At 35.6% G+C, this 15,061-nt stretch overlaps 1 protein-coding gene across 2 annotated transcripts in view; it reads right to left on the bottom strand.

Annotated features, from left to right (window-relative positions):
* The window catches only part of DCC (DCC netrin 1 receptor), a 1,130,837-nt gene that overhangs the window by 42,781 nt on the left and 1,072,995 nt on the right, over window positions 1-15,061 (bottom strand). For both annotated transcript variants that reach the window (XM_027068985.2, XM_027068988.2), the window contains exons 25-26: window positions 14,440-14,556; window positions 935-1,090 (exon numbers count right to left, since the gene is read on the bottom strand). In XM_027068985.2, coding sequence (XP_026924786.1) covers window positions 935-1,090; window positions 14,440-14,556 — 273 coding nt within the window. The remainder of the gene's footprint in view (window positions 1-934; window positions 1,091-14,439; window positions 14,557-15,061) is intronic.

Raw genomic sequence — 15,061 nt, 5'->3', positions numbered from 1 at the left:
GACAAATACTAAATGATATCACTTACATGTAGAGTCTAAAAAAGACAAACTCATAAAAAAAGAGACTACAATGGTGGTTACCTGGGGCTGGGGGGATAGAGAGAAAAAGAGAGATGTTGGTCAAAGAGTACAAACTTCCAGTCATAAGATGATTAAGTTCTGGGCATCTAATGTACAGCATAGTGATTATAACTAATAATACTGTATTATATACCTGAAAGCAAGAAAGTAGATTTAAAACATTCTCATTACAAAAGGGAACCATTCTTATGTGACATGAGGGGGGTATTAGCTAACTTTATGGTGGTAATCATTTTGCAATAAATAAGTACCTCAAATCAACACAATGTATTCCTTAAATTTACATAATGTTGTATGTCAACTCTATCTTATTAAAACCAGAAAAACAAACAAACAAAAACAAATGAAATACTACTCTGGAAATCTTTTTCTCCAACAATCATTACTTAAACATGAAACGCTATTGCTTAACTGATTTAACCAAAGAAAGCTAAAGCATTCATCTAAGTACTGGTTCATCACGAATCAGTGAGACACCTTAAAATACATCCAACAGACACTTACACAAGAACATGTTGGAATATAGTCACTCGATTATTAACTTCCTAGCTGACAGCAAGTATTAATTTCAAGCACCTGGCACTTCATTGTTTTACTGAACTGGTTAACCTTTGTTTCCACACAACTTCCCATATTGTCTGCGGAGCGTACTGTGGAAAGACTCCTAGAGAATCAGTTTAAAAGCATGTGGTAGGATCCGAAGGACTGACTGTGCTCTGATTCTGGCCCAGGGCAGAGGAAAGTCAATTTTTCCAAGGGATGATAATGTCAGAATGCTATGCATTTAACAAGACATCCTTGGTTATTATTCATTCGTTCTTCATAAAAAGAAAGGAAAATGCATCACACTGACTTTTTCCTGCTCCAAAACCTCGGTCCACAGACAATGTTGGGAATGGCACAGGCCGGAGGGTGAACTGTGGGTGGGGGTATCCACACGTGGGAGATGGAAGGATTCCTGGGTACTGGGCGCTTTCCAGGGTTGGCACAGGGATGGCACTCACGACAGCTGCAAAAACAAAGATGTTGTTTTTATTATTATTTATCTTATGTTGTCACCTACAAAGCAGAAAGGAAATGGCTAAACTTTCCCATCTTCAAATCCATGCATGCTCTTCATAGTATCTTATAGGTTCCTTTACTTACCTCTCTTTCCACAAAGTCTCTCTTTTAAAAAGCTCACGCCTCCAGCACCTTACTATAGAACATTACTCTGAGATGTCAAACTTCCCACGGTATCAGTTAATTTTTTTTTTTTTTTTTCAGAGAGTGAGGGAACAGGGGAACGGCAGAGGTAGAGGGAGAAAGAATCTCAAGCAGGCTCCGCACCCAGCATGGAGCCTGACTCGGGGCAAGATCTCACGACTACGCGATCATAACCTGAGCTGAAATCAGTAATCAGATGCTCAACTGACTGAGCCACCCAGGCGCCCCCAAAATTTCCTATGGTTTCAAAGAAAGAAACAATGAATCAAGTTACTATAAAAGCACATTAAGGCTTCCTGGTGGGTTTTTTTTTTTTTTTTTTGCCTTTTATTTTCTCCTAAGCAAGAACCCAAGAAATGTTCGGTTGTTCAGAAACTGAATATATTGGGTAAAGTGGGCTAAGGAAATGGGAATTTTATGCTAATTCTGTGAAAGATGTAATGCTCTTGAGAGATGATCAGGTATTGATAGGTATAATCTCATAATCATACTTAGGATTTTTATTTAAATAGAAAATGTCTTCAAATAGCAAAACGGTACAGCTTAATGACACATTAATTTAAATATAACTAAATGTTGTCTGGGAACACCAAACATTTTTTACTTATACTGGCTTAAACCCACAGATCAATATCTTACACAATATTTCCTAGGTGTATTAAGCATTATTCAATTCCATTATTCAATACCTATTAAATTATATCACATTATAAAATATTTATTCTAATTGTAGTCAATCTTCATCTTACATTATCTTAGAAAACGTTTAGTATTTCCTACCTCTTTTTAATAAAAAATAAAATTTTAAGCTAGCTCCTGGAATGATCTTCAGCAGTATATTTTTGTCCATTACATTACTCAAGTTGTTTCTATTATATGCATTACTTTTATTTAATTACACCCTAATGCCAATCCTGGAGTTCAACATGCATGTGCATACATATTTACCAAAGAAAAAGCTTTCTCTTTATCATATTCCTCTTACATAAGTAACTTCATAATCATTGATACAGATTACTTTGTATTATTTTAAGTTAGTTACAAACAACATGTAGATTTAAAGCATATTTTTTAACCTAAAATTCAGATTAATTATATTAAACATACAGAATTTTAAATCAAAAGGGCTGCTTCTAGTAAAATAGCTTTTAAAATTACATTCTGGAATTTATTTCTCAGTGTATTTATAATGCTCCTTGAAATGCATATTAACAGGCTTATTTGAATTGAAAAATAAAAAAAATTGGTTTCACAATAAGACTAATTCTTTTAAGTAGGTGAAGTGATGGGTGTTTTCCACAAATTGAATTAAAAACTGTATAGATTTAAATAAAAACATTTTTCAAAGAATTATATTGTAATGGTATAAGTGATATTTCAATGCTTCAAATCCTGTCTTAATATATTGTATTATGCAAAGTACCTCCTAGTGAAAAAAGTTTGCAGATGTATTTTATAATTACTCTGTAAGACTTGGTAAAGCTTTTTATAGGTGCATCTCTTAAAAATGATGAAGTAAGTAACTTGAATGAGTAACAAATACTTTTGAAAGTCAGGCAGTTTCTAAAATTTATACTTGCTGTATAATTGGAGGACAATATCTAGTTGTTACTTGAAACATTATAAAAAATAACTTCAGGTGAGAATTAAAAGTATGGGATTCTGACATATAATTTGAAAGTTCAAATCATTGAGTGACTGCTATAAAAATCTCATTGTAACAGTCACCCACACATAAATGCAAACAAAGTTTCGTAGTGTTTAGATAAATTAAAAAAATATTGGAATAGAGTTTATGCAAAAAGTAACATTAATCCACAGATGTATGCAGTAAGTGTATGGAAAAAGCCTCATTCATGTCATTAAGCAATAGAATTCTAATAAAATCTTTCTTTACACACAATTGTACAGAAATACTAATTGTAGTGTTAACTCAATCCAGAAGAAAAAAACCCAGCAGTTGAAAACTTATGCTCACATACGTCTATAAAATAACATATAATTTCAGTTTATAGAAATATTATGTTGCAAAGAAATAAGATAGATGATCAATAAAAGACATAAAGATACATGGCATTTGTATATTATTCTGTAGGGAAATTAAATCGCAGGTACTAGTTCAAGGGGAAACAAGTGTAAATTTTTGTCAGTGAAAGAGAAGCTTCCTCACATATTTTGTAAATGGATGGTGGTGGATATCAAACTGATATAATTTTTATACATTTGAATTTATTTAAGAGAGTGGTATATGAAAAAAGTACATTTTTCACAGGTATTTATAACAAACTCTTTTAAACGTTAAATTCAGAATGTTTCAGGTGATACAAAGTGTTCAAATTAGTTTTGGGACGAACTGAATGAAAATTTGAGAATAAGTGGTTTACAGCGCAATGTCTTATAAAGATACTTTAGAAAGAGTAAATTGGGATATACAAACACATGAACAGACTCGAAAAGAAGAAAAAGAAAAAAAAATGACAGAGAAAATGGTAAAAAGAATCAGAGATTCAAGCCAGATATCAGCTAAAATGACTATAAATTCCTTAAAGAAAAGAGGTTATAATTTTGTAATCTTTGTGTCTCTCACACTATATTGATAGAGATACTTCTTACTTTTCAAGTGAGTTAATAAGAAGGATTTTCTAGAAGTAATATTTAAAAATCTGTCATTTCAACCCACTGGAGACTTTTTAAGTGGTTTGATGTATTATTTAGTTTCTTACGGTTTATAGTTACTATAGTAATAATGGTAGTGATAATAGACTTGAATACATTTGTAAATAAGAACCATACAATAATATAATGTCTATTTTCAGAAAACTTAAACTCTTAGTCTCCCAGGTAGTCAATTTAATGATATCATCTATCTTACTGATCAAATGGGATCACTGCATAGTCATTAATATAGATTGCCAGGTTGTAAAGCTATCCCTGTGTTGACAATTTTTACCCATAAATAAATGTGACAATGATAGTTTCGCTTAGATACATAGAAGTTACCCACTCCACAAATTGTGCACATTTCCTTATCAATATTATTATTTGAACTTAACCAATATCTTATAATACACTTAGAAAAAGAATTTCATACATATCTCTTGGTTGGAGCTGAATAAATTTGAATGGAGAAACAAAAAATAATTTGGCAAGCCACAGAATATAAAATCAGAGAGCTGAGAGAACCCAAGAGATTAAATTTATATTGCAGTTCCAAGTCTTTCATTATTGAAGAAAGAAATTTTCCTTTCTAAGAGTTTTGCATTTTCACTACTGACCTGGGTACAAATGGCTTGCAAATAATAATTCTTTAAAAAATAATAAACCTATTGTATGTTTCTGCATTTCAGCAATTCCCATAGTTCTATTCCCTGACATAGAATAGTCTGTATTCCAAAGCTTTGGTTCTGAAGTATTTTGATTCATGATTCATTTCTAAAAGGGCACAGAAGTCTACACCTACTTATAACACAGTTGTTGCAGAAATGATCATTCTAAAGTAAGTTGGATACAACACAATGTATTGAAATGCTTTTTAGTATTTTTCTGCTACGTGTCAGTTTTAAAAGCCAGAAACACACATCCACATCCACACACACATTCTCTGTCTCTGCTTCTGTCTCTCTCTCTCTCTCTTTCTTATTCACAGTATAGTTCAAAGCATTCTCTGCACTATGTTTATGTAAAACAACTCGGAGAGCGATATCATCAAGAATTTTCAATAAATCTCTGCTCTGTGGCCAAAGATGACAAGAAATCTGCTCTGACACAGCTTGCTGACAAGTGAATTTATATCTCACACTGATGCACAAAGATTTTTCAAGTTGAAATTTCCTCACCAAATTACTTAGCTCTCTGAACAGGGCACACTGATATCTGAAAGCTTTTACAACATTCTTAAAAATGTTAGCAATAAACACAACCTATAGGAAATCTAAAGTAGAGATTTTTTTAAGCTACAATTTTAATAAATAAAGCCCTCTGTAGGTATTTTTCAACATGGTACTTGACATAGTTGAGAGAGGTGTTGAAGAGGAGAGGCAGAAAAATAAGAGTAAAGATAATATTTCGAAGTGAAAAGAATTTATGTGAAATGATTTCTCATTCTGCCTCTCCTTACCACGTCTTTTCTGCAATGACCGATATGTCAGCTGGACTATTTGGAAATTTAGTGCCTATGGCCCTTGATAAATATTTTTTTTATCTCCTTCACATTTTCAGGCGTCCATTGGCAAACACTTTTCATGGAATATACACGAAAAAGTCCACCAAAAGTCCACCAAAGTCCTCTTTAGGAAAAGTGTGAACATTCACAAATATGTGTTCTGTAGTTATTCTCCACATCATGCTAAAGAGCCCAAGCACTGAGGTCAAACTGCCTGGGTTCATTATCTAATTCTGCCACTTTAGCACTGAGTAGGTGTCACAGCCCGTATCTAAGATGCCTCCCATTGAGTATCACTGTGATATTCGCATCTTTGGGGAGTTCCCTGCCACATTTCACCAGGGTTGGTCTGGTGACCAATGGAATGTTATAGAAATGCAGAAGAAATTCCACTTCCCAAATCAGGTTTAAAAAGATTGTCCTCGAGGGCGCCTGGGTGGCTCAGGTGGTTAAGCATCCAACTCTTGATCTCAGCTCAGGTCGTGATCTCATGGTTTATGAGATCGAGCCCTGTGTCAGGCTCTGTGCTGACAGTGTGGAGCCTGCTTGGGATTTTCTCTCCCTCTCTCTCTGTCCCCCTGGTTGCTCTCTCTCTCTCTCTCTCAATAAATAAATAAACTTAAAAAAAAAAGATTATCCTCTCTCTCTCTTTTAGATCACTCCCTCTGGGGGAAGCCAGGAGTCATGTCTTGAGGACATGCTGGAAAACCTGTGGACATGATAGAAGCTATTGAGAAAATGAGTGCTTGTTTTATGTTGTTGCTTCATTTTGGAGGTAATGGATAATTGCTCATTAGCTTGGCAAGTGATTTAAGGTCACTATTTCTTAGTTTTCTCTTTGTAAAGTGGAGATGATAATAGTACCAACTTTGTGGAGTGGCTATGAGGATTTGAGAGATCTTCCTTAGTACAGAAGAGAGGAGCGTCAGGGGTCAGCCTTTTGAAAAAGCTGGTTATTGTTATCAATCTCCAGGGATCCAACAGATCTTAAGATTGTTTGTTTGCACTCAGTAATCCTAGGAAAGCATTCTTGGTCGGATGTAGGCATTCACAGGGGCTGCAGGGTGATAGAATGAATGTCCCGTTCTAGAACCTGTTAAGCTGGGATCAGTCTTAGGATACTGGCTTCTTACACCATGAATGCAAGGTTCAGGCAAGGATTCGGAGTTGGAATCAAATGTTTTAGGGGTTGGAATGATCTTCATATCAGTAAAAGATGGACTTCTGGTAGTACAGCACCTCAAGCCAACAGAATTCTAGTTTTTAAAATCTGCTTCTTCACTTCTCAATAGCTTCTCCAACCCATTGTTTGAGTTCTGCAGTAAAGTTACTAAAGCAGATGGTGGGAGTGGGGAAAAAAAGAGTTGGCTTTCACAGTGAATGTTCTAGAAAGCCCCAAACCAGTGGTCATAAGCAGCTTCTAAGCTATCACAAAAGCAAAACTGTATGCCTTCCTTTGACTTAGTCTTTTTACTAGATACTTTCAGGCCACTTTTTCAGACTTTTTTTCCCTTAAAAAAGCTGGGATTGCATTTTTTCCCCTTAAAGATGTACAGGGAAACAGAAAAAAATGAAATTCAGGAGGCTCCTGCCCAATAAACTCTCATACATTTAATTATCAGAATTTTATAACTAATGTAATCTTAGAGGTCACCTGCTTCAATCTATATCCCTCCCATTTCTGCTTCCTCGCCTTTCCTCTAGCATTTTACAGAAGAAAACACAGGTTGAAAATGGAAAGGGGAACCAAGGTCAAACAAATACTTATGTTCCATCAGGTAATAAAATACTAGAAATGTAAGTAAATCTTTATCCTTCCAGGAATTGCTCTCAGCCAAAGAAGTTGCTTGCCCAAGATTACACCCCACTTTGCAGGGGCAGCCTGCATCATACTTGAGACAAAGTCCAGAAACGCACCTCCCTTGCCTCCTTTGGGAAAACGCTAAGGGCAGGCCCAGCACCAGAGCAACCCATAGGGTCAGCTGCAGCTCCCATTAAACTAAGTCACCAGTTCAATTTCTCCCTCCTCCCAGTCCTGCATCCCTTATCCTCACAAGTGTTATTCCAGAAAGCACTTGTTAATAAATTGCCTGTATTCTAAATTCTGTCTCAGAGTCTGATTCCTGAAAACCCAGAATATGACCCTTAAATACCTTTTAAAAATTCAGGAAAGTTATACTTGATGCTTCTGATTTCTTTTTTTTTTAAGTGTATTTATTTTGAGAGAGAGAGAGAAAAAAAAAAAAACATAGTGGGGGAGGAGCAGGAAGAGAGACAGAGAGAATCCAAAGCAGACTCTACACCATCAGCACAGAGCCCAACTGGGGCTCCATCTCATGAACTGAAAGATTATGATATGAGCTGAAACCAAGAGTCAGATGCTTAACTGACTTAGCCACCCAGGTGCCCTGTTGCTTCTGATTTTTCGTAAATAATTTCATTTATAATAAGAAAAAACATTTAAAATAATTCTTTGGTCATTGTAAAAATAGTCAGCCTTTGCTACCATTTTAAAACAAAGTGCTCGGGATTGGAAAATCAAAATACGTGGGTATTTTTGCCTGTGCTTTCAGCTAGTGTGTTTCTCATGAGCATTAGTTTACTTTGCTGTGAAATGTGTTCAGGGATAGGAGCAACAGAGGCCACATAATGTTTTCAACCAATAAGTTGACAAACCTTACACAAATAAACAGATGTTGCACTCCAATGAAATTAAATACATTTCCCCATGGATTTTAAGAACAAAAAGCCACTTCAGATAGTCTATATTTGATCTGCTAATTTACATTTTATAAAGCATGCTGAGAAATGTCAAGGAAAAGGGGAAAAGACGGTCTTACAAAAATAGCGATTCTTAAGTGGAACAGCAAACATCTTCATACATGTGACTAGAAATCAGCGCGATGCTACGATGTAGTTTATACAAGACTCAGTAGATGAAAGACTTGATAAATCTAAATAATACTGCAAGTGGGGCCATCAGAAAATGTATCTACTCTTCTGAATGAAATCATAGCTCTGCCAAGATACAGATTTACAATTTGTTCAGCAGAGTTATCTAAGACCTATCAATCATGTCAATTGCAAAGAGTTTATTTTATTTATCAGAAAGCTTAAGAATTTATTTTAAAATCAACTTTGATTATATGTTGAAGTCATTTCCTTTCGTTAGATAGAGTTTTACCAACACAGAGCTTGGAGGTAACAAAGAATATGATATGACAAAGTTACTTCAAAGATATATTTTCTATTGAGTCTTCATTTCTCATAGAAACTTTATTTAGGTATAATATATATCTTGAAAATTGGAATATCCAAAGTAGTGCTCAGTGATTTTCCAAAGTGAAATGCCTTGCAACTATCATCGAGGGCATGAAATAGAACATTATCAGAAGTTGCCCTATGGTCTCTTCTGGTCACTGATCATCTCCCATCAAGAGTAACTGCTCTTCAGAATTCTGACCCAATAGATTATTTTGCCTGTTTTTAATTTTATGTAAATTGAGGGGCACCTGGGTAGATCAGTTGGTTAAGCATCTGACTCTTGATTTCAGCTCAAGTCATGATCTCAGTCTCCTGAGTTCGAGCCCTGCGTTGGGTTAGGTGCTCACAGCACAGAGCCTGCTTGGAATTCTCCATCTCTCTACCCCTCTCCCACTCACACTCTGTCTCTCCTAAATAATGTTAGAAACTTAAAATAATAATAAAATTTACATAAGTTGAATCTCATAAATGTGTTAGGTTTCTGTCTTACAACATTTTATCTGTGAGATTCTCCCTATTGTTTATGGCATTTTAGTTTGTTCAATTTCATTGCTGCATTATATTCCACTGAATATAATGAATATGTTACGGTGTAATAAAGATATGATATGGGGAACGGTACTGCCACACATATTCTTGTTTGCGTCTTTTGGTGAATACATTATGTATCTCTGCTGGGTAATTTTACCCAAGGTTAAAACTAGTATAAGGTTGGGATTGCTGGGTCAGAATATTCTTATACATTTTATAAAACTATTTCACTATTTAAAATAACGTACCTGCATTATATGATAATTTTTAAGATAGCAACAAAATCAGTTGCTGGTCATTTTACGGCCCTCATTCATGTAGAGTAGGACACCAGGAATAAGGAAAGGTTTGCTGTTGTAGGCAAAGAGCAAGTTGGAGCTCCAGGTGACAACTTGAGGCGGCACAATGTAGTGGACGGATCTAGCACAGGTTTTGGGTTCCTACTCTCACATTCCTAGTTTCCATAATTGTAAATTGGATGGGCTACTGTCAAAAATCTTTTTTAAAAGTATATAAATAATATAAGGCATGCAAATCATCTTAGTCCTTGGAGAAGCAGAATACCAGAGGTTCAGAGGTTGTCCAGGTGTGTCCTGAGGTAAGTCAGTAAGCTGTCTGAGTCTCTTATCTTATCTGAGTCTCGCTATCTGTAAAATCAGGATAATCTCACCACATGATAATATTATGAGGATTCACTGAAATAGTAATTAGCAAGGTATTTAGCAAGTGAATATATTCAGAAATTCTCAGTATTTGTTAGGTTTCATTTCATTTTTCATTCTTTCTAAGCTCATTATTTCCTTTCCTGTTTAGTAAAAACAATTTTAACTGCCCTTAATACATCATAAAATCTTATTAGAAGATATTCTAACTATAACTGATTTTAAGAAAGGTCCTTAAACACTGGTGTGTTACAAACACAAGGCAGTCTTATAATGCATTTACTTATTCACTCATTCATATGACAGACGTTTAGCAAGCACCAGTTTTGTGCTAGTATTGAGCTATACAATGTATGAATGCAAAGATGAATTAGATGCATTCCCTCCCTATCATGAAGTAATTCACAACCTGTTAGAAAAGGACAGATTTGGACTGGAATACCTAAACATATGAGGCAGTACATAATTAATGCCACGAATATAGTAGAATGAAGTGCTATTCGAACATGAGAAAGGAAGCCATCATTTTCTGGATACAACATTCAGAAAAGAAAGAGTTTATGAGAGCATCACTATCTGCTCTGGTCTGTGAAAACTGCATACAACTTTGTTAGGTAGAGATAGCCACTGAGTCATTCCAAAAAGAAAGAAATGTTCGGAGGGAAAAAACAAAGAAAAGACCATGTATATTTATGGACAGGCAATTTAGTCTAGCCTTGCAGGAATCTAGGATATATCTCTATCTCTCTATTTCTATATCTATCTACCTACCTACGTAACTACCTAACTACCTACTATATCTATCTAGGCATAGGAACAGGACACTAGAAATGTAGACTTAAATGTGAGATGCTCAGCGGTTTGTAGGTGTTTTTTTCTTGGCAGGCAATGGGGAGCCTTTGGAGAAATGCAATGCCATTTATAGCATTGCATTATAGAATGCAATGCCATATTTAAGTTGTTTTAGGAACACACCTGTCAGGCAGGATACATATGAATCTGGAAGATGCTAGAAGGGGGGAAGACTCCTTATGAAGCTGTTTCGACAGTTCAGGTGTGAGGTCATAAAGAAGAGAATTAACATACGACTCCAGGGAATGGGAAGGTAGCCAGGGATTCAAAAGATATTGTGGAAGGAAAATCAACAAGATATGAGAACTTATTGCATAAGAAGGTTGTACATGGAACAGAAGGGTCCACAAAGGATTTTTTTTTGAGTATAGTTGACACAGAAGAAACTATAGAAGACTGGCACCACTAGAACTTTGTTACAAGAGGAAAGTAGCTGGAGGGGAAAAGTGAAACAGCTCAGCGTAAATGTCTCTGTATGTAATGAAAGAAATGAAAGAAGGACAATGGCTTCACAGGGCACCTCTGTAGGGAGCTTAGTGATTAGGAGCTCAGAACTCTGAAGCCAGACCTTGTGAGTCCAAATTCTGGTTCTGCCACTTAGATGCTGTGTGACTAAAAGCTAGGTACTTAAACTCTCCAAGACTCAGTTCCCTTATTAGAGAAAGAGGCATAATAATTATATCTATCGCATGAGTTGAAGAGCTAGAATTCATTATAAATTCCATAAAAGTTTTTGTACTTATTAGAGTAACACTGAAAGCTGCAATGGAGCATGGAGGAAACATGACATATAGTAAAGTAGAGAGAAGCAACTGTTAATTCATTCACCTAAATTATCTTGATTGAAGCCTCCCAGGCTCTGTTCTGAGTATTGAGGATATGAACTGATCACAGAGACAAAATCTCTACCTTCATAGAAATTACATTAAAATACAGGAAACAAGTAAACAAATACAAAAATGTGAACAGGATGGTCATACACATTAATAAAGAAAAACAAAGCAAAATATATAGAGCAGAGAGTGACCACAGATGCTATGTGTGACATTTGTCAGGGAAGACCTATAGTGGGAGCTGTTGAACACAGAATTGAATGAAATTAAGGAAAAGCCATGTAAATATCTATGAAAAGAGATTCCAGGGAAAGAGAAGAACAAGTGAAAAGTCCTTGCATTTGAACGTGTGTTATTATCCAAAGAACAGAGGGGAAGGCTATGAGGCTGAAAAGGATTAGAGTAGTAGCAGGAGATGAAATGGGAAATGAGTCCAGAGGTTTTATCACATGGGGCCTTGTAGGACATGGTAAAATCATGGATTTCACTCTATATGTTACGGGAAGTTAAGAGGAATAACATCATCTAATTCATACAATTGAATGGCTGCTCTATAGACAACTCGCTACAGGGGCAAGAGCTAAAGAAAAGAGACTAGTTACAGGTTTAGAACTGTGGTCAAGAATCTGTAACAGATGGTGGTGGCATGTGTTAGGACAGAGCAGTTGAGATGGGAAGGAGTGGTCAGATTTGGGACCAAATCAGGTATTGTAAGCAAGAACTGTAGTACTGATGAAAGACTGAATTTGGGGTGTGATGAAATTTGGATTAAAGAGTATGAAACTAGAGTTTTCAACAAGAGTAAATGGATGAACTGTGGTAACATTTATTGAAATAGGGAAAGAAGTAGGAGGATCAAGTTTGGAGGTGGGAAAGGCAATTATGAAAAGTAGGATCTCCATAGCTGAATTGCCTATTAGACAGCCATATGGAAGTATTGAGTCAATGGTTGATATGGGTTATGATAAGAGATTAACTTAGAGATAAAATTTGGAATTTATTAAGATTTAGATGGTGTTAAGGCTCTCAGAACAAAATGACATCATAGAAAGATCTAGGTAGGTAGAAGAGAAAAGGCTGAAGACTGAGCTGTGGGGCATTCTCTGACTTAGAGACTGGGCATAAAAGGAGGAATAAGTAAAAGATACTCAAAAGGAGCAGCAATGGGAAAGAAAGAAAACCAGGAGCATTTAGTATACCATAAGGCAAGTGAAGATAGTGTTTCAGTCAAAAAAAAAAAAGTGAGAAGCTATGTCAAATTTTGCTGAGCATCTGAGACTTGACCATTTATTTTGACAATGTGGAGATTATTGATAACCTTGAAACTCCAGTTTCAGTGGACAGAAACTGTCTCATTAAAACTAATAAGGAAGATTACAAAGAGGGAAAAGCCAGTATAGACAACTTTTAAAGGAGTTTTTCGGGAAGGGAGAGGAATAGGCTGTAGTTGGAGGGGAAAGTAGTACCCAAAGATGGTATTTTAAAACAGCAGTTGTGACAGAATGTTTGTATGCCAGTTGGAATTATCTATGAAGAGAGAAAATGGATGATACCAGAAATGGAAGGGATACTTACAAGATTCCCCAAGTAAGTGAGAAGGGATGGCAACAGGGGAAAGACCTGGCTTGAGACAGGAGCACAAACACATTAACTAGATTTGATGGAAGGATAAGGATACCAATTCTCAATGCTTCTCTCTTCTTGGTAATGTAAGAAGCCAAATTATTGGCTGAGCATGGGGAAAGAAGAGAGATTTGGGGAGTCTGAGAAGAATAGATATAAGACATTCATTTTATAACCCAAAATAATGAATGAATGGAGAAATGAGTGGCATTACCAAATACATGACTGCTAATACCTGGCAAGGAAGTCATGTGTTTTCTCCAGATAAATCAGCTGTTAGTAGAGTGGAGCTAATTAAATAGGGTTGAGTTTTTTCCTGGTGAATATGATGGGGAAGGAGGATCAACAGAGATGAGGGTGTTTGCAAGGGACTGAGGATTATAAATGACTATGACTTCTCAGTTGAGTTTGGAGGGAAATCAGGACAGGAAGCAGATGAGGGACAGTGGGAAGGTGTCAGAGTTAATGCACTGGAGGTCTTAGTGGGATTGAAGAGTTGTTGGCAAGGGGGGAATAAAATAAGTGAGCAGGAAAATAACAAATAGAAAAAAGGGATGATAGAAACTGGAGATTATAAGGGTTACAATGATTGGTTTAGTGCATGACACGGACTTGATGAATTGAGGTGGGAAGGAGCCAGTATAATTGTAGGCACCATAAAGGGACCAACAGTCTACTGTCATTGGATGAATTACCTACATGGAAATTATAATTACCAAGATTAATCACAGAGGTAACTAGAAGGGCGGCAATCCCCAGGTGTGCTAATATCTTCAGTAAATGTGGGAATATGACAGAAAACGTCAAAAATAAGAGGGTAGTAACTGGATATCTGTTAACACTTGCTTCAAGGGTGCTAGATTATTTAAAACTGGAAATGGGACCCATTAAAAAAGTAAAAAAAGAACAAACCCAACTATGAATGTGATCATTAGAACAAGATCAATAATAGTGACAGAAATTTCCATTCTTTTTATATGAATTTTTTTTTACAATTCCTTAACACTGTAGCCATCTGTTTTGCAATTGGATTATATACAAGAGAAACCACAATAGCAGTGTATGTTTGACTTCAAATTATAAATTAGGGTTTTAGTCATTCTTCATTTTGTCCAGATGCCCAGAAAATTCAGGGGAAACTCTAAATATTTTTGATAATTTGATATAGAAAAGATGAAAACAGAAAACCCTTCATTTCTTCATTGTGGTTCCAATCTTTACCCACCAGGATTGTTGGACTGAGCATCCATAGGAATCATAAGCTTGGCCCGAGGGGCTCGGCGGGCAGCCAGTGACCTTTCCAGAGTAGACATGGAACTCCCTGCTTCTTCAGTGTCTTGACCTACAAGAAAAACAATACTGAGAGATACACCTTTTTCAATGATGCAACACTTTACATAATTTCCAGCCAGGCATGCCAATGCCTTTTTTATTTTATTGATATTTAAATAATAATACCTACTTTTTTGTTACCCAATCAATATACTCCCATTGCACAAACATTAATAAAATGTATCATAACCTCATTACTCAGAAAGAACCATTGTTTATATTTTGTTCCTTATCAGGTTTGCTTACGTGTTTATATGTGAAAGTGAGAAGGTATATATTAATATATATATATTTTTTACTAAAGTTGCATTATACCATATATATCATTTTGTAAACTTCTCAATAATATGAATGTCGTTCTCTGTCAAGTCAGTGTTATTTATTTATGTATTTAAAAATGCTCATGTTTCTAAGTTCATGAGCACCATCCATTTTATTTTATTTTATTTTATTTTATTTTATTTTATTAAGTACACTGTATGCCCAATGTGGGACTTGAATTCCTGACCCTGAGA

The sequence above is a fragment of the Acinonyx jubatus genome, chromosome D3 (genome assembly GCF_027475565.1).
Source record: "Acinonyx jubatus isolate Ajub_Pintada_27869175 chromosome D3, VMU_Ajub_asm_v1.0, whole genome shotgun sequence".
NCBI classification, from domain to species: Eukaryota; Metazoa; Chordata; class Mammalia; order Carnivora; family Felidae; genus Acinonyx; species Acinonyx jubatus.
This window is presented reverse-complemented; position numbering and strand designations above follow the sequence as displayed.